At 43.2% G+C, this 22,602-nt stretch overlaps 1 protein-coding gene across 9 annotated transcripts; it reads left to right on the forward strand.

Moving 5' to 3' along the window:
• Positions 1–2,686: 2,686 nt before the first annotated feature.
• HACD4 (3-hydroxyacyl-CoA dehydratase 4) lies at positions 2,687–21,218 on the forward strand. 9 transcript variants are annotated; one of them, XR_008744715.1, is made up of 9 exons: positions 2,712–2,805; positions 4,371–4,490; positions 6,606–6,709; positions 7,604–7,731; positions 13,890–14,002; positions 16,952–17,058; positions 17,791–17,922; positions 18,576–19,246; positions 20,040–21,218. XR_008744715.1 is itself a non-coding variant. In XM_055790333.1 (8 exons), exons 2-8 carry the CDS (start codon positions 4,384–4,386, stop codon positions 18,656–18,658), a joined length of 744 nt encoding a protein of 247 aa, XP_055646308.1. In that variant the 5' UTR covers positions 2,711–2,805; positions 4,371–4,383; the 3' UTR covers positions 18,659–21,218. The 9 variants fall into 9 exon arrangements, 8 of the variants coding, with proteins under 8 accessions (XP_027649331.1, XP_055646309.1, XP_055646308.1 ...); XM_055790333.1 differs by having other exon boundaries at positions 2,711–2,805; positions 7,634–7,731; positions 18,576–21,218; XM_013303042.3 differs by having other exon boundaries at positions 18,576–21,218.
• The last annotated feature ends 1,384 nt before the right edge of the window (positions 21,219–22,602 follow it).

Genomic DNA, 22,602 nt, shown 5'->3' on the forward strand with positions numbered 1-22,602 from the left:
CACATCTATCTGCACACTGCTTTTGTAGCAAGGATTTGGAAAAAAACAGCTGTGCATAAAATGAGCATATGTTTTTTCCTGGTGTTTACTGTTTGAAGACAATGAGAATCTTTCTATATCACACTGAAACTTTTCAGGGCTGCTGTTACATTTATGCATAAAGGACCCCCTTGCAATGATTCCTGACACAAGCACCAGGCCCAGGCAGAGCATATTTTTCCCACCTCATGAGGCAGGGAAAACAAATGTGGTTACAATCTGTTTAGATCTTGAGAAACCCAGCAGACTCAGGTTTAACATGACATGAATGTTTGTTTTAAGAGATGCTAGCAGTTATATACAGGTAATTTATTGATGCTGGTTAAGTAATTTCTAGACATAAGTCTGTCTGCAAGAAAAGTAGCTGAAGTTGAGAAGAAAGTTTATTTTCCAAAAGTAAAAGATTTTTTTTCCCAGGACCTATTCTAGTCTTCCCATATCCAGCTAACACACGTTCCAATAGTGTCATTTAACATTTGCTTTCCTCTGAATGTCTTTGTAGCTTGCAAAACTGTTAAATGTTTTAAGCATAAAAGTCTTTTTCTAAACCCTGTGTGCTTGGAAGCATTCCCACTTCCATCCAGACTAATAAAGGCTGATACCGCTTGTGCTAGTTACTGATCTTCCTTTCTCATACCCTTAGGCCATGACACTACAAAAACACCACTGCAAAGCACACAGCTAAAGAGACCTTACATGCTTTGTCAACTGCAAGTTGAAATATAATTTTCATTTCGGAGAGGGATTTTTCTTCTGAACGGTGGATCCTAAGGGCTAGCATGAGGTCTGATTGGTCAGATCGACTAAAACTTACTGGCTTCATTATATTCTACATCTCCCAAAGAAGAACTTGGATATCCATGTAATAGCGGATTTATAAACCCTGTACCTTGGCTCCATCACTGCAGTGCATTGCCACTCAAATAGATGTATTTATAATAGTATTATAGTTCAGGTCAGAAGTACACCTTTGAAGCAAATTTTTGCAATGCCTTGCTCCTCATCACAAGGCAGGCTTGGAGTGCACCAGCATCATTCCTTTTGGAGGAGAACATCACTCCTTTTGCATGCCATCACACCAGGAGATCATTTTTTCCAGCGAGCACTGGGGACCTAGTCCACGGGGCCAGGCTGCTGTCAAAGAAAAGCCCTCAGAATGCTCCAGTGGTGGGCACCACCTCCTCAGCACTGGATGTTTTGCTCTCAAGCACCAGTGCAGGGGCCCCAGCATGGGGCAAGTCCCACGGCACAGCAGGCTGCAGGCTGCCAAGCCACCCCAGCTGCTCCCCCACCTCCTGTCAGGTTGTGCCATGGGGTGGCCAGGACCACCCAAGGGAATTGCTAACCAGCTCATGAGCTCTTGCAGGTGCCCTTGCCATCTGTGGGAGATTTAACTTGGCAGCTGCCCACAAAAAGGATCTTGGACAGCACAAAGCTAGGTGAGATTTTGTTGCTTTTACGTATTGGCCTGATGTTTGAAAATAGCTGTTCTCCCTGCTGCTGGGTCTTGCAGTCATCAGCTCAACTCCTGGCAGCCTCAGTCAGCCAGTGGTCCTCCCAGAGGCACCAGTGTGGGAGCTGTTTCACAAGAGCTATGGGCTGAACCTTTCAGTAGCCATTTGTTTAACCCTTAATTTGGGACTGGTGTATTGTTTCCTCCTGAGAAAGAAAATACATTCTTTAGCCTAGAAAAAGGTGATGATTTTTGAGCAGTAAAAGCAAGCTGCTCCACCAGCAGAAAAGCCAGGCATAACTGCATGACGCTTCTGCTAAAGTCCCAGATGGAAGATGATATAACCAGGAAAAATGCTGTCCCCCTGTGTTTGCCAGGGAGGCATTTCTCACCTCTCCAGGAGACCGCAGGCAGTGACTATGGTCTTTTCAGGAGCTCAAAAACGCTCACAGTAAGGATGAGATCCAGTAAAGCACATTTTATTCCCCAGACTTTTTGTACTTATGCGTAACATCCTATGTTCATTGTCTCCTTGGTGACTTCTTCAGTCATAGCATCAAATTTCACCTCCCACTGTAGGATGTGATGTGCTTTCAACATGAGTGCCAGTGGGAAAACGTGTTTATTGAGAGAAGGCAGTTTACAAACATGTTACGACATTCTTCTTCATCTGATTTATGCTGAGATACTCCAGACACTTAAGGGTAGAAGTAAACTAGGATGCACACATACATTTCCTCTGCCAGTAGAGCCCGTACTTCACAGAGGCATGAATAAAGAGACATTTCTAGATAAGAAGTGGAAAATTCTTTCCTCTATCTGAAATAATGTAAATTGCTCCTTTTATGCTATGTTCCCAGCCTTCCTTATCCTTTGCTTGCATCGCTAGCATTGTTGTAGTGCTGATGACTGAAACTGAAAAGAAAAACAAATTTTTAATTTTGCATTTCTCCTCTCCAGCAATCCTTTGAAATAGTGGTCTGGGTTAAGAGATAAAGTCAGTGGGATTTAGAGACTAGTCTACTGGTACGACAGCAAGAAACCAGTTCAGGCTACGTTAGGACAGGTTAGGCTAAGCTTGGCTAGGCTAGGCAGGGTAATGAGCAGGGCAAACGGAGTGCAAATATTTGGGGTTAGGAACTCCTTTCTCGGGAAGTACAGCGCCGTTCCTGCGTAGTGCTACATGTGGTGACGTTGTGGGGTGGGGGAAGAGGGAAGAGGAGGGGTGATCTCCTCCGGACAGCTGTTGCAGCTGTAGAAAGAAAAAACGAGAAAGATCAGGAGCAGCAGCAGCAACCCGACCCCTGCAACAGGTAATACCTCTTGAGCGCAGGTGATCTAGATGGCTCAAATGGGAAAAGGAATGGAAAAAAAAAGGGGGGCGGGATATGCCTGTGAGAGAAAAGTACATTTTTTGTGCTGGTTCTCGGCAGCATTCTTCCTGCAGCTTGTCACAGGGCTGGGAGGGGGAGGGTGTAGGGATCAGACCAGTATGACTTGAAAGGAAACCATGTCAGCAGAGGGGCTTTTCTAGCAGACCTTTCCTGCAGAAAAAAAAAAAAAAAAAAGAGAGAGAGAGAGAGAGAGAGAAAAAAAAAAAGGAACATTGCTCTCTGGTTTCAGTACAAGGCTTGCTTCCTCATGTGTGGCCAACCAGTATGAGCGCATGGAGAGGCAGCAGAGTGCAACAGCGCTGAAGGCAGGGAATTGCCCAGTTCATGCAGACCTGGGTGGGACCCCCCTGAGAAAGACCGGAGTGTGGCCTTCATCCTGGGACACCCAGCCAGGCAAGGGCTGCCCCGAGCTGGGTGCCGCTGCTGTGCCGTCACCTTAGCTCAAGTGGGACACAGTCCTGACCACCCTTCAGACACTGAGGGCGCCTACCTCTGTACTTACCTCAGATGACAGCTACCACAGAGACACACTGAAGACCTTCACGCTGAAAATAATAAAATACAACTGTGGAAATATGTCAGGCTTTGCAAGCTAAAACTTTATCACTGGTAATATCTCTGCCGGTGAATAAAAGGGAAAACAGGATGTTTGGGAGCATGCTGCTGTGTGTGCTAATTCTGAGTGGCCTTAGGTTCTGTCTAGTTTCCTAGGTTTTAATCCCAGAAGGAAAGCAGATAAAGTTTTCCACTGCACAAGGGTGATCCTAAATATGATGCATGCATCCCTAGCACTTCAATGTATTGCTTATAGTATCAGCCACAGTAAGTCATGTGGACCTGGCAAATAAAACAGCAGACAGGAAGCCCAGCCTTGTGGGTCTCTCTGCTGCAGGACCCACATCTGTTTCTTCCTCTGGTCATCAATGCAGGCAGAGTACTGAAATGTGCAGTGCTCCCCCAGTGCCTTCACATGAAAGCAACTTGAAAGTGTTAAAGCACATCACACTACACGGAACAAATGCAGCAGCAAGCCCATTTTACAAGCCAGGCACCGGGGAGGCCAAGTGAGGTTTGTAAGGTCAGGCTCAGGAACTGAACAGCTACATGGTGGATTGCTAGTCAGCGTGTTATCTGCAAGGGTGCCGCAGAAGCAGGCTCTGTGAGCTGAATGTGGAATGATACCTGCTGTGAACTGAGGGGAGCAGGTAATGTAATGAAAGCCTGATTCTTCTGCCAGTGACTTTTCAAATAGAAACAGATGACTGAATTCTGTGTTGTGACAAAAAACTGCTAGGACAGTAAAATAAGTTATCCTCAGTCTCCTCCTGGTTATCTAGGTAAAGACATCAGCCTTTGGATAAGAAAGATATTAGAGATGTTACATTTCAGTTTCCTTCAATTACACTGAAATTGTCTTTTATTCTCTGCAGATTACTTCGCTTCCGTCGAAGTCTTCTGTTTAGTCATAGGTATCTTTTGTGCAGGGACTGACGCAGGATGAAAACCCACTTTGACATCAGGGCTGTTCCTTCACACAGTGGAGAGCATCACCAAATGAGGCAGCTGTACTGCTCGCAGCACTGGGGCTGGGATCAGTTCTCCAGGTAACATCTGCATGCTGTCCACCAGCACATCTCTACTCTTCATTGTGAACATGGGGCTCTCCATAAATGCTTACAGTGTGTATATGTATTGCCATATTGCCAAAACACTAGCATGAAGCTGTGTTTACAAATATTTCTTGGTTACGCCCCATTTAGGCAAGATTAAGCAGCTTAAGAATTGTAAAGACAACAATTTCCTAGCCAGCCAATGGAGGAAAAGTTTAGAAAATAAGCCCAGATCACTGGAAGACAAGTTCTGAGGATGAGAGACAGATGTAGCAAACTAAACTTGAGAAGGAGAGAAACCATATGCTCATCTTGCACCCCATGCAAAGCCCACGTGGCAATGCCAGACCAAAGAGACTGGTGGTGGTGCTGGCTCAAGATTTTTACAACTGTTCCTGTAACTTTCATACCCACTACAGTAATTCCTATCCATCCAGTAATAAGGTTGTTTCTTAAATCAGAATGTTGATTTTTTCCCCTTTTTGTAATGTACGGTAAGCCATCTTTTTTTCTTACCACAAGAGCACACAAAGTGTCATTCAGTAACAAAGCGGATGGGATTTGGGATCAATATTTATAGACCTTAGTGAATTTTAGTTCAATTCAGTTCTATCATACCTGTCCCAAAAGGAGTGTTCAGGGAATACAGTCCTTTGCCTGGGCCCTCATACGTCATATTTTCATGGGACACTTAAGTCTCTTGGAAGGTAAATTAAGCCAATAAATCTTTCTGTTCTTACAGAAATGTTTATATGAATAGCTGCCATCCTGTGTAACAGGAAGAAAGGAAGAATGTAATTTTCTATGACCTCCCTAGGATATACTTAGATTAAAAATTTAAAAGAACATTTTATCTAGATCAGTTTACAGATGTGTATATTGTTATTTACTGTCTTGGTCCAATGCTGGGAATGAAGTATATGCATTTATTGGGTATAGGTATTTCTCAACACAGAAAATCACTGTGTTTGTTAATATACAGATACAAATGAAATGAAGTTTGATGGCAGAGACATATTGCATGAACACACTGGATCAAGGGGCAGCTTAAATAGATGTTACTACTTTTGGGGACAGGAAATTAGTTGAACACAGGAGATAAATTCTAGTACAAAATTAGTAAATTCATTTGCCCAGAAGGTAAAAAATCCTTTTCATAGGTGGTGGACAAGTAAGCCTCTCTCTCCAGAATAAGTCAGAAGTAAATACATTTATAGGAAAGCGAAATTAAATAACTCCAGAGCCTATGAAGTTTTGCAAAAAGTCAGATTACCTATGACAATCGGGTTAGAATAGCTACAGAAGTTAGTCTGCTCCAACAGGAGAAGGTTCACTTTATTAAATGCAACTTGAAACACACAGGCTTTACAGAAAGGCAAAGACCCCAGTTTAATGTTCATCTGGAAAATCTGTAGAGCAAGCTGGTGAAAAAAGGGAAAGACAGATATCCATCCTTCAGGCTGCATCAAATAAAAGCAGACTGAACTGTGGCTTGCTTTCCCATTTCTTCAGCTACATTTTTATAAATACTATGCTGTCTGCTGGAGACACTGCAAATTATTTGCATTGTACTTTAAGCTGTCTTCAGAGCATGCTAGAGGTATGTCTTCTGGGAAGAACAAGATAAAGCTCACCCAGATGCAGAAATCCTGAGGCTGGTGTCTGCTGGAGTCCGAGGCCCTCAGCAGGGCTGCGGCAGGTGGGACCCCAGCAGTCCCTTAAGTCTGGTCACACTGTGAAGGCAGAGCCAAGCCAAGGGGCTCAGGCTTGATGCCAGCACTCAATGGAGTGTCTTTGTCGGGCTACTTTTTTCTCTGGAGGCATAAGTTTCACTGTATGGCCACAAATCACCCTAATCACTGGTGGAAACTCAGAAAATTTTTCTAGGCATAATCTAGGTATACCAACAACGGAGCCTTTGATCCAGTAGGGAGAATACCATTCTGTGACCACTAACAGACACAGACGGTTTTCACTGACCTGTTTATGTTTCAGCTGTTTTCCTTTGATTTACTAGTATATCCAAAGAGGGTTCAGTTTCTACAGTTCAAAAAGTTTGAATGTTGTAGTAAGTCATACAGTTTGCTTTATCCACTTTATCCTTCACAGCTTTACCATGAACACCTACCTCTTTGTGTATGACTTAATGCAATTCTGTGGACATTCCTGGATATTTACAAATATGATCATCAGGTTCATGACATTTGGAAAAGGTAGGATTCCTTCTATATTCTCCTTAAACATCTTAAGAGGCAATGACACACAGACACATCAAATAGATGAAGTAAGGATTTAGGTGTATGTTCAATATAAGGGGCTGTATTTTCAACTAGAAAAACACTGTTTCTTCCATGAAACAGGATGAAAAAAATTACTAGTACCTACATTCTGCCTGTGTAACATCAGGAATGAAGCTTTTATTTTGCTAATGAGCTTTAATATTCAGCAGCATGCTAGTAATGTTTGACTTAGACGTAGACCCAAATGTGACTAGGTCCAGTCATTACAGTGAACACTAATCTTATTGGCCACTAAAAGAGAATATATTTGTGGTTATTGCACATGACTGTCTCCAAAAACATTACATGTTACTCTTTCTGTTGCCTGGGTTTATAACACAAAAATAGAAAACTAGTGACTGGAAATTTAGAATTATTTATAATGGTGGAGAGCTGTAGGTAGATAAAATAGCTGCTTTGTGGTCTACTTGTTTTAGGAAGTGCCATGGGTACAGATACAGGCAGGAAATCAACCTCTTCTCATGTTTAGGTATTCCTCATACATTTCCTCAGCGTTTCCTCATATTTACAAATATCCTAAAGTGATATCTCTAAACGAACATATTCTGCGTGTTGGTCCCTGATGCATCAAGCATAGCGGATCCCATTCTTTTCCCAGCTTCCCGCCCCTGTGCCAGAGCCATACACACAGAGTAGACTGCCTCCTCCCTGCCTCGAAGCTTTGCTTCTCCTACCCAAAATTTTGGTGCAGCATGAACTTTATTTCTTGTCATCTCCAGTGGTGACAGGGCAAGAGCAAACCCAGTAGTTGGTCCAGACTTTTACTCTATAACCACCTCTTAATTTTCCTCTTTGCTTTGCCTGTAGATTCATTGGCCGACACATTTTACTCCATAGGGCTTGTAATGCGCCTTTGCCAGTTGTTATCTATATTGGAGATCCTACACATCCTCACTGGCATTGATAAAAGCCGCCTCTTCCCCAGGTTTTTGCAGGTAAGTCCATTTCTCAACACCCTCCTTCCAGGACCGACAAATTTCAGACACGGCTGTCCCTGGGGACAAGCCCAGGTTGAACTATCCTGAATGGTGCACCTGCACCCTTCCTCAGGCAACCTGGCCCACTAATGGTTTGCTAACTGCAGGTCTTCAGCCCTCAGAGCCGGGCTGGGAAAGAGCCGCTCTCAACTTTTTTCTTTTTGAGTCAAACTAAGCAGTGAGTGCCCCATGCCCAGCCCACAACAGCAGGGACCTGGAAGATGTCCAGAGGAGTGGACATCTGCAGAAACGTGGCAGCCCCCATTTCTAGGGTGCCATAGGCAGCTGAGGATACCACCTCCACAGCCAACTTGTTTACAGCCAGAAGACAACATTTTAGAGCCTATGTTTCAGTAGCTAATTATTTTCCATGCCATTTCCTCACTGACAAGTGTATATTTATTTTGGAGACAAGCATAAGACAAGATTTTGTGGGTTACCAAAGGGATGGCAATGAGAAATCCACCAGCACGTCAAACCTCCTGAAACAGGGTTTGCTGGCAGACATGACATGTGGAAGGAAAAAAATTAAGAAAGAGAAATTGAGGGACTGAAGAATTATTAATGCTGGGAGGGGAAAGAAAGGAGAATTGTCATATTTTTGCTGTAAGGGTCCCCGCCCTCTCAAACCCAGACGTGGACAAACTGTGGCAACATCCAGAGGTTCTGACACTCTTAGAGGGTTTACAGGGCGTATGTTCAGCTGTAGGCAGAAAATCAGCCACAAGATCAAGCGCTATAGCAGAAAACAAGATAATTCTCTGATATTTTTCTTAATACACTCTTGTTTTCTGTTGGAAGTAAATCTCAGGTTTTGGTATTAATGCATTGGAAAAAGTAAAAATTTTGACTTGAGTTTATCTTCAAACCTTTCCAATCCTTATTATTTGAATAATGGTGAAACCGGTATTGCTCTCAGCAGTCAGAAGGTAGAAGACTAAGAGTAGTTAGTTATGTTTTTAGTTTTCTGGATAGCCCATTTTTGTCAAATGACATTGCATGTGTTGAAAATGTTCCTCTTTTTCAACCTTCATTAGAAATTGACTAATACAGATCTCTGTTCTTATGCTGCCAAGTATGGTAGCAAATGAATCAAAATGCAATTAACTGTTTTTCCCTGCCTAAATCTACATGTTTTTATACTAATCTGGGGGGGCAGGGGGGAAGTCTTCTATCCAACATGTCATGTAACAAATCTCACATCATCTCTTGGAGAGAAGAGCAGCCTGCTAATGCTAAGAGTCATTAAAGCAAGGCTTGTCCTGGCAGAGTTTACACATTCCCCAGCCCTGACATCGTCTGTTCCCTTCCTACCCAGGCGTACAGAAGCAGAGATCAGGAAGCCTGCACAAACACTGCTCCGTGCTGCCACAAAAGACACTAGATATGAAATGGATATTCTAAGCAAGAAAACTGTGGCTTTTCTTGGGCAGTGCAATTACTGCAGTGCTCTCCAGGCAGCGTGAGAAGGTGGGTCAGGGAAGGATAAGGCACTGTGACTCCAAATGTTTGCCTCACAAGAAAGATAGCTTTGGATCCTTACTTGGTTCTGTCCCCAAGTGTTCTCTCACTGCAAACACAACTCTCTTGCCTTGATGTTATCAGTAGACTCATGCTGTGCAAACAAGATGTACAAGCTCTTTGGTGTAGACTCTGCTTTCACTTGGGTTGCCCTGCTTTTATTGTGAGAGTGCAGGTTAAGCAGTTGTGTGCCAACAGTACTCCCATGTGCCTTGCCACACTTTGATCCCTGCCTTTTAGGAAAAAAAAAACCAAAAACAAAACAAAACCCACATGTATTTTCCACAATGAACTGGGGAAAAGACGGTCAGGGATGCTCACCTTACTGCAGCCTACACTGGACTACTGCACAGTCAGGGCACTGCAAGGATTGCACAGTGGCTGCCCTGTTCTGCGTTCCCACCCCGTTCTGACTATAAGCTTAAAACGTAACCTGAGGTGCATCCCTGAGGCCATGCACATGCATACCCACTGTGAGGTTCATCTCAGGTGACCTCCAGGGTGAGAGAACAGGTGGCTCTCACCTTGAATAAAACAAGCTGTGAAAGCACCCCTGTGTTGGCTGGTTGTTGTGTAGGCAATTAGAGCAGAGACAAGATTTAAGCAGAGCTTGAATGCAGGATTTCTGACTAACATCTCATTTATCATGGTTTAGTAGCATTTACAAGGAACACTTTGAGATACACATTACAGTATAGTGGAACAACAAACTCAGAGGTGTTTTCTGGAAAAACCCATTCAGAATGGCTCCACTAAGGGACAAAGTCTCAGTCTACCAGGCACCTGAGAAGGGTTGGGTGGCCAAGGCCAAGTCACGGGATGAAAGAAAGATGAGTCCTGTGTGATGGATGCTTTGGAGGAAGGGAAGACAAGGAAGGTCACAAAGTTGATGCAAAGGATTGTCTGTCAGGGTATTTGCAGCTTCAGTGATTGAGAGGACAGGAGAACATGTCACATTTCATTGCAGCTGCCAGAACAGAGGATAATGACATTTAAGTTGTATGGCCAGGGAGTAAAGGCTGACGGGACTGGTACTTTAGCAAGAGAGAGAGTAGGGAAGATGTAAGAAAGACTGGCATTTTTGCGAACACATGACCAGTTCTTCATCCTGTGCAAACAGGATTGGATTTACCGGAATAGCAGCAATGTACCATGACTTTGTGATAAAACTATTAATTTTTAATTTAATCTAAATATTAAGTAGCACTTTTCTTTTTTTTTAAAACAGCCACTAAATAGAGGAGCTATGTAACGGTTTCAGGTATCAAGTATGATACTGCACAGTCATGGTTATTAAAAAATGGAAGTGAATGTGCTGCCTGCTCCTGCCCTAACCTCAGTCAGTCTAATTTGGTCTGTTTCACTTACTTGCTTCAAATGCCCAGGCTGCCTTGCGGAATTTTATGCCATTCTACAGAACCTGCTGTGTCCTGTGAGAGCCCCTGTGCTGGGAGAGGAAGGAAATTCCAGTTTGATTTTAATACAAAGAACAAGAAGGAATGAAAAATGAAACCTCTGTGTTTATCTTTTGTGAGGTGTCAGCCTATACTTCCTTTTTATGAACATGAAAACACGGGGCTTCTAGTTTTGCTTTTAAGCAAGACAGCAGCAACAGAGAATACCGTATTTTCATTCATGGAAGGACAGATGATCCATAGAAGAAAAAAGATGTGGCTGAGCAGCAGCACATCCTTTTTATCTATCTGTGTATATATGTATGTGTGTATACATACATGTATATGTATGCATACATGTGTGTGTGTGTGTGTATATATATATACAGACCCCTATATGTGTTAGGGGCACAATGTATCAATGGACATTTACCGGTATCTGTTCTTCAAGTAACACCCTGCCTGGCCACTTGCTGAGAAGGTCCCCAGCCTCTGACTAACCCCTGCACCTACCTTCGATTTGTGTGGATTACCTGAAGGTGAGAGTGCTGCGGAAGGAAAGAGCACAATGTCTTGGGGAATAAAGGCGAACAGGCAGGCAACCTCCTGGTTCACACAGAGAAGAGGTAGGATGACACTGTCTGTTCCCACGAGGACACCACAATTGCCCTGAGCAGCCAGGCTTGTGTCCTGCCCTGAAGACGTTCTCCAGGGCAAGGCCACAGGCACTTTTCAGTCTTGGCCTCTGACGGCTGCATTCTGCATCCCATTGCTTGCTGGCTGAGACTGCAGCCTAAGAGGAAAAGATGACCTACAGGGGACCTGCTCTGTGTCGGTCTGGTTCCTTGCTCCTGCAGGTGATTAACCTACTTCACACAGTCTGATTACTGACTTCCAACACCTGCAATTAGTGAGGCTGAGCATCTCTGGTGCTCTCCTGATGGAGAAGATCCACTGAGCCCCAGCTGGGTGATACTCACTGCATCTTATGCATCTGCCTGTGCCCTGCAGAGCAACAGAAACCCACTCTTCCGCTCCCAGACCATGAGGCTGAGTTGTGGGTCTCTAGCCACTCCATCTCATCGGCCAGTGCTCATCCTTTTGAAGTTGGGGATGGCAGCTACCTGCCTACTGCTTATCCTTCTCTCTCACTGAAATGGAATCAGCTCCTGAACACTTGACCCATGATTTTTTCTGGCACTTTTCCACCAGCTGCCTCTTGAAGATGAAGTGACTGTTTGGAAAATACGCCAGCCCTCACCTCTGAAAACATGTCCATCTTTTCATTATCATGCTAAAGCTTTGGTCTACAGGTGAGACAATTGCCTGTAGCATTCCCTGAAATCCCTCTCCTATTAACAATATTGCAGAACTCTCTCCCCACATCCCAGTCTGATTTCAGGGTTGGTAACAAAATGCCCACACCACCAATGCTGCACTCCTTTACCACCCTTCAACAAAACAATTTTAACACAGGTTCTATTTTATTTATTCTCTCCAGCACACAATCCCTTTCAATGTTCACATTGCTTCTACCTTTGTTTTGATTTCCCTCTTGTGATGGTTATCCCACCATGCTTCTCCTATCTCTGTTCTATCTGGTTTCAGATCCTGCATCAGTACTTCCAATTCCCCCATCTTCTTGGCAGGTTCCTCAGCATCACCATACCAACACAGGACTTAGTACAGCTCACTCTCTGTTTTGTGGCCCATCTATAGAGAAGTCTGTCAACATCTGACCTTCGTAGAAATCAATCCCTCAGTTAGGGACCAATGGGATCAGCAGCACAAGATTACAGTCAGGGCAGGGTGAGAAGTGACGAAACCATTTTTATTTGTTGTGGCCCCTCAGTGCTTTTAAAGATGAGGAACCAGAAACTTAGGGGATGGACATGCTGTCTTTCTGTATGAAAAATTGCTCTCATGTAATTTTGCTGAACAGTGAACTGGTGGCTGCTTTATCTGACAGATGTGGTTTGAAAAAAAAGGTCTGTAGCCACAATGTTCCATGCAAGAACTCATAAACATTACGTGGCAAAACTACCGCACAAACCTGCTGAGAGGCAAGTTCTTATCTGTTTAAAGCAGAAGTAAAAGGAAGGGGGAAACAAGTGAAGAAGTGTGCATTTGTAAAACCCACCATGGTAACCTATTTTCACTTCATGACTTTTCACTGATTTGACATCTTTGTAAAACATCATAAAAGCATTAAACCTATAGTACCTTATGGAAGAGATGGCAGTGGATATAAAAAAACCAATAAAGCTATACTGATTCATACCAACTGAATACATGCACATTTTCTCCTTCAAGACTTTTAAAATAAGAGTATAAATCAGAGTAAACCAGTATCATTCCGGGAAGAGTTTCACAAGCAACTGTTGGCAATACTGGGCAAGGCATGGATACTGATAGGAAACTTGTCCAAGAAAGCTGCAAAGACACACTTGTTTTTCATTTCATGAGCTTTAATATTGCCAAAGTATTTTTTGAAGGGAGACACTGCCTGTTTAATCCACTTTGATATCTTTTAATTTGTGAAGGCATACCTTGTGTGTTGGATAAGGATCAACCACTAGAAATATGTTATGACATAAATATTACGGCAATAATTCACATTCACTACAAGCTCAAAGCCACTTCTCCTAGACAGGAAAAAGGACAGAAAAATATGAAATCCTGCTTTTTCTCGTCGTTTCTGCAAATCGTACAGGACAGAGATCCCCTGGGATGCAGATCTTTGAGCTATGGAATGTGGAGCTGCAACTATGAGATTAGTACTGCCCATTACACCACCCACCCAAGGGCCCTCTGTATCCCCCCACATGCAGCCTACAAGGAAGGAAGCTTAGTCCTGCCAGCCCTCCAGGCACCAGGCCACAGCGGGAGACGTCCTTGCTCCCATGATCTCAGCCAGCTCATTCACTGGTTTCCTGGGATACAAACCCAAGTTGTCCCTGTTGGCAAGCAAATCTCCACCCTTACCATAGCAGATCTGTGATGCTGCAACCAAGTTTCCAGTTTCCCAAGCTGGAGGCAAATGAGGTCTTGAACAGAAGCTGCGCAAGAAGCAAAAAGTTCACTGTAGCATTTGTGTAAAGCAAACTGAATTCACCTGTGGCCTTGTATTTTGCCAAAATGGCACAGAAATGAGAGCTATAGAAGGTACTACCTGAATTCACTATTCTTTTTTCTTTTCAGATCACCGAGAGAATAATTGTTTTGTTTGTTGTGATTAACAGTCAGGAAGAAGTTCAAGGGAAATACATTGTGTGTGTTTTATTTTTCCTTTGGAATATCCTAGATGTGGTCAGGTAAGGACTCAATAGTGAAAACATGAATGGAAAATGGGTCGTTCTTGGGAGCAGAACCCCACTCCCCTTGTGCTGCAGGCTCAATACATTATTTTGAAATTGGTAGAAAAACGTATTATCCATTTTAAATAAAACCTTGGACCTTGTAAGCTACTGTCATGGTTTAACCCCTGCCAGCAACTAAGTATCACACAGCCATTTACTCACTCCCTTGCCACCCCCCTACACCCCCCCCCCCCCAAGGGACAGGGAGGACAATTGGGAAAAAGGAAGTCATGGGTTGAGATAAGAACAATGTAATAATTGAAACAAAATAGAATATAGTAACAAATTGTAATGAAAAGGAGAGAGAGGGAGAGAAGAATAAAACCCAAAGGTGAAAAATACAAGTGACACACAACACAACCGCTCACCACCCGCTGACCGATGCCCAGCCAGTCCCCCAGCAGCAATTGGCAGCCCTAGGCCAACTCCCCCCACTTGATGTACTGACTGTGACATTCTATGGCACGGAATGCCCCTTTGGCTAGTTGGGGTCAGCTGTCCTGGCTGTGTCCCCCCCCGGCTTCTTGTGCACCTGCTCACGGGCAGAGCGTGGGAGACTGGAATGTCGCTGACTTAGAATAAGCAGTAGTGAGCAACAACTAAAACATCAGTGTGTTAGCAAATTCTCATACTAAATCCAAAATACAGCTCTGTACCAGCTACCAAGAAGAAAATTAACTCTATCCCAGCCAAAGCCAGGACAGCTACTTACTGATTTTTACAAAAACCCACATAGTTGAGAGGCAAAGTGACTTACAGTAAGGCAGCACCAGCAGAAATTCTTACTGAGACAGAAATTCTGGGTTAACTGCACTGTGCTTTCCAAAAAGCCAAAAGATCCTGCTGAAGAGACTGAGAATTCTGATGTATCACACCACAGGGACAACCCATGTGAGGCAAAATGGATAGGAATACAACTCGGGATTTTTATCTCAAAAATTTTCCATGCTAGAAGGTTACCAGTATCTCCCTGTGGTAAAAGTGTAACGGTGAAAATTCCACATTACTGACTTTTGCATTGATATCTAAGTCAGTAACATTTCTCAAATGTAACTGAAATCTCTACGGACCTCATTTTGTAAACTTAGAGCAGGGAAGACATATGGACTCAAGAAGCATTTTAACAAGGCATAGCCCTCATGACAAGCTCTGTATGGGAGCAAAAATGTTTCCTTTATAATTTTTCTTTCTGCTAAAATAGCTTTCTGCTATTTTAAATTAATTTCTTTGGGGACTGACTGGGAAATATGGATTTAGGCAGAAAGGAAATGTATGCTATAAGAGACCTGGAAAAGTAAATGTCAGGTAGGATTGATAAAGATTTTAAGTCAGCTTCAGAGTATTCGTACTACATGTGTTAATAAACTGCTACTTGTTTTAATTATTTGCACTGTTGCTCCATCCCATTTCTTTTTGAAGTTTGTAAAGCTAAAACAGTAGAACCTCATCTCAAATGAAAGGGTTCTGTGCCACTGGAGAAAGGCCAAAATTGTTAACAATATTGGCTGTTAAGTCCTGTCAGTGCTTAATAGTCCTATTTTCTATCGTTGCTAAAGAACACAGTCCAGCATTGTATCAGTAACAGCAGCTGTTAATAGGTAAGATACTGTGGTCTGTAGCAGCAAACGACCAAATTCAAATAATAATGTGTAACACAACTCATACAGATTTACAATTCTTACCTGGTATCTGTGCCACGTCCTAGCATCTCAAAGAAGCAGCCACACCTCTAAGTGTACAGGAATCTATCCCATTCCTTAGCCGACTGCTCTTGAAGTATTACAAGTTCTTCCACATAGTTCTTCAGGGATATAAATATCCTGTGCACTATGGCTAATGATATACTGACAGCAAATTCTGCAAGGTTTTCTGCAACTGATCTTTCTTGCTTACACCATAAACAACCCAAGAAGGTATACAAAGAAGGAGTAGGTATTTCCTTTTTGTACTGGATTGAGATTATGCCTTAAGAGCAATACTAATAAAAAAATGGAGACAATCCTGAGGTTGCAGAGGGTGAACTTGAGAGAAGATGGTACATTTATAGCCTATCAAGACTCTTCTACAGTCCAGGTATGATGCAATATTAATCAAATGAGTTAATAAGAAGGGAATACAGAAAATCTGTTTAATGCTGGTCCCACCTGTCAGAAACAGTTCTGGCTAACATTGGCCTAAAAATCCTTATTTTCGTATCTCCAGCAAGACCACAGGGCAAAAAGCCTTTCAGCTGACCAAAAATGCGATCAGACCTGTTTCTCCACTGTCTGGAAAGCTGCCGTACCACTTTTAGGTCAAACTAGGTAGGATTAGCTCACCTTTGGAGACTGAAGTTGTAGGCATTCTACAGCGAGCAACAGTAACAGCCACAGCAAGAATAAAACACTGCAGTACACTGGAATGCAACTGCTTTTTTTTGCATCTACTACCCATTCTGAGGTCCAGGGGAGGGGCAGCCATATTACAGAAGGTTAAGTACCTGCGATTACCTTGCTGTTTAGCCTCCTCAAGCAGTGGTTTAGCTAGTACAGCTGTCATAAATCAGTATTTTCTCAGTCCCAAAAAAGTCACATTCTGCCTGCCCCCCTCAGTTGTAGCATCCCTATCTGAAATCCATTTTCTGATGGCCCGATATGAAATCCTGCTGGTTTCTGATAGAGTCTTCTGGCTAGAGGGCTGTATTTCTGCCTGCCTGTTCTAGGGTAGCACCACAGACAGCCCTTCCGAAACAATGAACCATCTACTTTCAGACATCAATTACAGCCTGAACAAAACGGTTGCAGTATTGCATTGAAATTTTCTCAAGACAGGCAGCTCCAAGCTCTTCTGCTATTCCCTTGGATTTTCCAGCAATTTCTCTTGAAAGACAAAAGCTCAGTCCCTCTGCTGTTCCTCTTGCTGCAGGTACACTTACGACATGTTAGCAAGGATGGGAATATACTACCTACCACTGACATGGCTCAACTTCTCACTGTGCATCCCGCTCTATCCCCTTTCAGTTCTGGCTAAAGGTAAGGAGATGGGAAAGGTACCAATGAATTGTTTCCTTAACCTTCTTCAGCAAAATCTGTTCGGTTCAATTGTCAACTATGTTTAAGGTATTTCTTTCTGTGTTCCCAAAGTAGTCATAAATGTTTATGTACTCTCATATTACCCTGCACGTCACCTACCTTTTCCTTTTCCATACTTTTTTTCCTGAACCAGAGCTCTCTTGGTTTTTTGTTTGGGGGTTTTTTTGGTTTGGTTTTTTTTTGGGGGGGTGTTGGTGTTTGTTTTGGTGGGGTTTTTTTTTGTTTGGTTTTGGTTTTTTTTTAACTGTATAGGAAAATGTTCATTTTTCTGGGTAAAGCAGGAAAATACCCCCACAGAAGACACACGGATTCACCCATTCCAGAATGACCACATTAGACATGAAGTCCCAAAGGTACCTTCACTCCCTCTGAGGCCATACTTAGCAGCTCATCATATTACACCAGGAAACGTGCCCACCAAGACTGTATTGAAAGCAGTGACAGAACTTATTATTGAATAGGAAACTCCAGCTAATTCTAGTATTAAGAGCAATTAGCACCTCATACCTACAAAACTGAACTGAAGTAGAAAACATGTGCATATGCATACAAATGACATGTTAAATTCAGCATATAATATACCTATCTGTGTCTTTAAGCTGACTTTTACATGAAGCTTTTTGATGATCTTCCATCTCCTTTTGATTAAAGATTTACCATGTTATTTTACAGCATTTGCAATCTGTGTATCACTGCCTTATTTTGAATCTTTTGGCACATACTCCATCAAGCTACCATTTCCATTCACCTTCTCAATCTACTTCCCCTATGTTCTGAAAATGTACCTGCTAGTGCTCTTTGTAGGTAAGTATCTCATATTCCAGAAAGCTGGGTCTCAACACAACTGGGATGCCTATGGCAACAAAAAACCCAAATCAGTGTAGCTGAAATCACCACCAGCTGTTTCAGTTTCCTATGTCTTCCAAATACATATAATTGAATTTGCAAGAGACAATGTGTGAGGCATAAAAATACAAAAAAATTGCTTCAGTGATCCTGGTCTTACAGCTTCTTACTGAAGTTTGCCTTATTTTTTTTTCTAAAAATATCAACTCCCATTTGATCATACTCTCATGCTGTGCAACCCCTCCTGACTCATCCTCCTAACTGGTATGACAAGTTGTATCTAAATTAAGACTTGTACAGTTTGATTATCCAAAGGGGTGAGAAAAAGAGCCCACCCCAAAATCTGCATGTAAATAGACCCCCTCCTTCTCAAAAAATACTTCTGAAAAATGTGAACTGAATTAGGCTGCATTACAGCCAAGTCTTCATTCTAACATTGGCTTTAACACTAATTTGATGGATCTCATGTTGATGCAGCATTCTGTTCTTAAGTGTATGGAAGGAACTGTGCAAGGCTGCCAGGTGAAGGCTTATACTGTTCCTTCTAAATGAACTGAAGACACTTTGGACTCTACTCCCTTGTTCTTATACCGTTTTGTGTTTTGATTCAGGTATGTGCTTTATCATCCAGAACCTCTTCTCTGAAAGGAAGGTACACCTAGGAACAGGCAACATCAAAAAGAAAAGAAACTAAGTTGGTATTTTGTTTGGAAACAAGAAATATGTTCCCATTGGGTTGCTGCATATCACAGGTTAAAAAGAAATAAGACAAATTTCAATGCAAAGCTTCTGTCTGCATGCACATTATCTGGCTGTATAGAATTTTCAGAAAAGGCAGGACTGTCTAATGCCCCTTAAAAATGAAGCAGCTTAAAAGAACTAGTTACTTTTGAAAAGTTTTAACTTCAAATAGCAAGTATTTTGAAAATGAATATATTTTTTCTAAGATATATTAGAGAACTCTGAAAAAAACTGTAGAGTGCCTCCACTCACAATCACACTAACAACCTTCATTTTGGTGTTAATTCTTGCCTCATTACCAACAGATATTCAGTAATGACAATACCATTTAATCTAGAAGGTTATTTTATATTAGGCCTTATATATATAAATGATAAATTGGCTAGAACTGAAATCTCTCAAGGAGCAGAAGCTGTATACTTTGCAATCTGTGACAGTCACATACCAATTAGCCCCAGGCATTCACCAAGGATCCCTCACATTCTGGCCCAACCTTCACTTTTCCAAACAAGATTCCAGAAAATGCAGTGAAACCACAAAGGTAAGGCACTCATCTACTAGGTATTCAAGGGGACATTTAAGGGTCCGAAGTAAAAATTTGTCTGGCAGAGATTAAGAATCTCTCCCCACAATGATCTTCCTCCATGCAGAACAGCAGACAGATATGCGAAGTCTGATGTAGGCAGGCCAAATACATATTGTTCTTTAAAGGGAAGTGAATGACTGTCAAAAGCCACGTGCAAAACTCTAGCCATTTTACTCGTTTGTCAACAGCTCCTCATACTTCTGTAGAACTATCTATGAGAATGCAGCTATAACACAGTCTCTCCAAAAGTTGAGAATGAAGAACAGGGACAGCAACCTAGTGGACTGTACAGGCAAAAATGTACAGGTAACTGCTTAGAGGCTGGCAAGGGCTTTTCTGATCTTTCATCCGTATCAATTATCACCTACATTTGAATTCAAGCAAGTAGAGGAGAAAAGTGAGGCTATTTTTTTGAGCTTGACTGAAAACTGGGGGAGAGGGAAGAAAGATACTAGTTGGAGGGAAGGTAATATTTTAAGGGAAAATGAACACTAAGACAACATGAAGAGGCTCTTTGCCTGTATAACTTTCTAAACATGCAGCATAAGAGGAAAGGGTATAAGGAAAGAGTGAAGCTGAACTCAATTATTAAGAAAGGTCACCTACTGTGACTTCTATTTATTTAACATATGTGGCAGACAATGCCTGCAGACTATTGTGACCACTGGAGTATTTGCAAATATAAGCAACAAGGTCATGCATGCAATAGTATGGGTCAGCCCTGGGTTTCGTTTTTTTCTTTTGAAAGTGCTGCAAACAGAGGTAGGAATTCGGAACGATATTAGAGAAACAGAAGTACTTCCACCTTGGACTTATGCCTGACCCAAAATGATGAGAGTGACAAGTGTGGACAACATGAAGAAAGTACAGAGCAGCTGAATAGGATGACAGCTTTAAAGAATAGAGCCAGAATAAGACCAGTCCACATCAAACCGCTGTACAAAATGCTGAAGGTGAAACATGGATGTTTTCCCCCTGGGAAATTCAATCTAATGTGTTTGTCATCAAACTGCCTGGAGCTAACATACCGTGTAGGAGGAAACATGACCTACGATATTGTATTGTGTCTACAAGGCAAGGCTTTGGCACTGGGGAAGCTGCAGGGATGGCCTCTGTGAGAAGCCAGGGGCTTCCCCCATGCCAGACACAACTGCTTGCAGCCAGCTCCAAAATAGAGCCACCGCACCGCGGGGCACTGCTGAGCCAAACGGCCAAGCTGATGGCACCTCCGTGAAAATGTATTTTAAGAAAAGGTAAAAAATGCTACACAGCAGTGGTGAGAGAGAAGAAGAAACATGTAAGAGAAATAGCTCTGCAGATACCAAGGTCAGTGGGGAAGGAGAAGAGGAGGTGCTCCAGACACTGCAGCAGATTTCCCTGCAGCCCATGGAGAAGACCATGGTGAAGTGGGCTGTCTCTCTGCAGCCCACCGAGGACCACACCAGACAAGATAATCACACTGCAGCAGATGGATGTGTCCTAAAAGAAGCTGCAGCCCACGGAGAGCCCACACAGGAGCAAGATCCTGGCAGGAACTGTGGCCCATGAAGGACTCACACTGGAGCAGCCTCTTCCAGATGGACTGTACCCCATGGAAAGGACCCATGCTACAGCAGTTCTTAAGAGCTGCAGCCCATGAGAAGGAACCATGCTGGACCAGTTCATGGAGGACTATATCCCATGGGAGGGATCCCCATGCTGGCACAGGGGACCAGTGTGAAGCGGAACAAGCAGCAGAGATGACTGCTTATGAACTGTCTGCATCCCCCATTCCCTCCCCACCCTGGACTGCTTGGGGAGGGAGGAGGCAGAATAGTAGGAATGGGTGACATTGAGCCTAGGAAGAAGTGAGGGGTGGGCCAAAGGTGTTTTTAGTTTTGTCTTTGTTCTCACTATTTACAATTGGCAATAAATTACTCTTCCCCAAGTCAAGTCTGGTTTTGTGACACTAAATGGTAATTGAAAGTGGTTATAAATCTCTTTAGGAACAGAAAAGTATCTGGCTACTGCATCTGCCTGACATTTTAAAAAACACTAGTTTTAGTACAGCCTATATATTGTGAGATTGAATTAATAAATATATGAAACACACACAATGTGGAAAATAAATTATACCTAAGTGCTACACACAGAAAAACCCAAACAATTATCTCTTCTGTTTGCCCACAGAACAGCTATGCTGGAGTCACAAGAACTTGTCCAACCAGTATCTTCACTACTAGCTTCCTTTGCTGCTTTCCCATGCATCTAAAATACAATGGCAACTAACTTGCCAACCTCCATCCTTGAAAGCCATTGTCTCCAGAGCAACATAGTATTATGAAAGAGGTCACCTAGAAATAAAAATCATATTCATTTCTTCAGTACTAGCACACAACAGGAGGAGTAGTAGTCTCTCCATCATAGACTACATGTACACTTGCAGGTACAGCGGCCCAGCAGGAATGGAACTATAGAATGAACGGATTCACAATGAGGACCCAACAGCCAAGCCGACTGCCTTTCAGAAGCTTTTACTTCAAACCAGCTCTAGTTTAGTTCTGTGGGCTGAACACAGGAGTTGTAGGGTACACTGGTGTATTATAATAGAATAGTTCCAGTTGGAGGGGACCTACAACAATCCAACCGCCTGAACACTCCAGGGCCGGCCAAGCTGAAAGTGTGTTATTAATGGCATTGTCTAAATGCCCCTTAAACACTGACAGACTTGAGGCATCGACCACCTCTCTAGGAAGCCTGTTCCAGTGTTTGACCACCCTCAAAAGAAATGTTCCTCAATGTTACTCTGAACCTCACCTAACGCAGCTCTGAGCTATTCCCACCCATCCTGTCGCTGGATCCCAGGGAGAAGAGATCAGCACCTCCCTCTGCACTTACCCTCCCCAGAAAGTTTCAGGGAGCAATGAGGTCACCTCTCAGCCTCCTTCTCCCCAAACCAGACCAGCCCAACGTCCTCAGACACTCCTCATAGGACACTCCTTGCAGCCCTTCCCTCCAGCTCTGTTGCCCTCCTCTGGGTGCATTCAAGGACCTTGACATCCTTCCTAAATTGCGGGGCCCAGAACTGCACACAGTACCCAAGGTCAGGCTGCACCAGCGCTGAATGCAGCGGGATAATCCCCCCTTCTGACCGGCTGGTTACGGCGTGTTTGGTGCCCCCCAGGACGCGGTTTGCCCTCCTGGCTGCCAGGGCACGCTGCTGACCCAAGTGAGCTTAATGCCCACCAGCACCCCCGGTCCCCTTTCTGCAGGGCTGCTCTCCAGCCACTCCTCTCCCAGCCTGTGCTTGTGCCTGGCATTACTCCATCCCA

Source organism: Falco peregrinus, chromosome Z, assembly GCF_023634155.1.
Source record: "Falco peregrinus isolate bFalPer1 chromosome Z, bFalPer1.pri, whole genome shotgun sequence".
Classification (NCBI taxonomy): domain Eukaryota; kingdom Metazoa; phylum Chordata; class Aves; order Falconiformes; family Falconidae; genus Falco; species Falco peregrinus.

What these genes read in the sequence shown, in the direction of transcription:
- HACD4 (XM_013303042.3), top strand. Translation starts at nt 4,384, where the DNA reads ATGAAAACCCACTTTGACATCAGGGCTGTTCCTTCACACAGTGGAGAG. An exon ending in GTTCATGACATTTGGAAAAG is followed by an intron (nt 6,710 to 7,603) that starts GTAGGATTCCTT and finishes CTTTGCCTGTAG; the next exon opens with ATTCATTGGCCGACACATTT. An exon ending in CCTGCTAGTGCTCTTTGTAG is followed by an intron (nt 17,923 to 18,575) that starts GTAAGTATCTCA and finishes GTTTTGATTCAG; the next exon opens with GTATGTGCTTTATCATCCAG.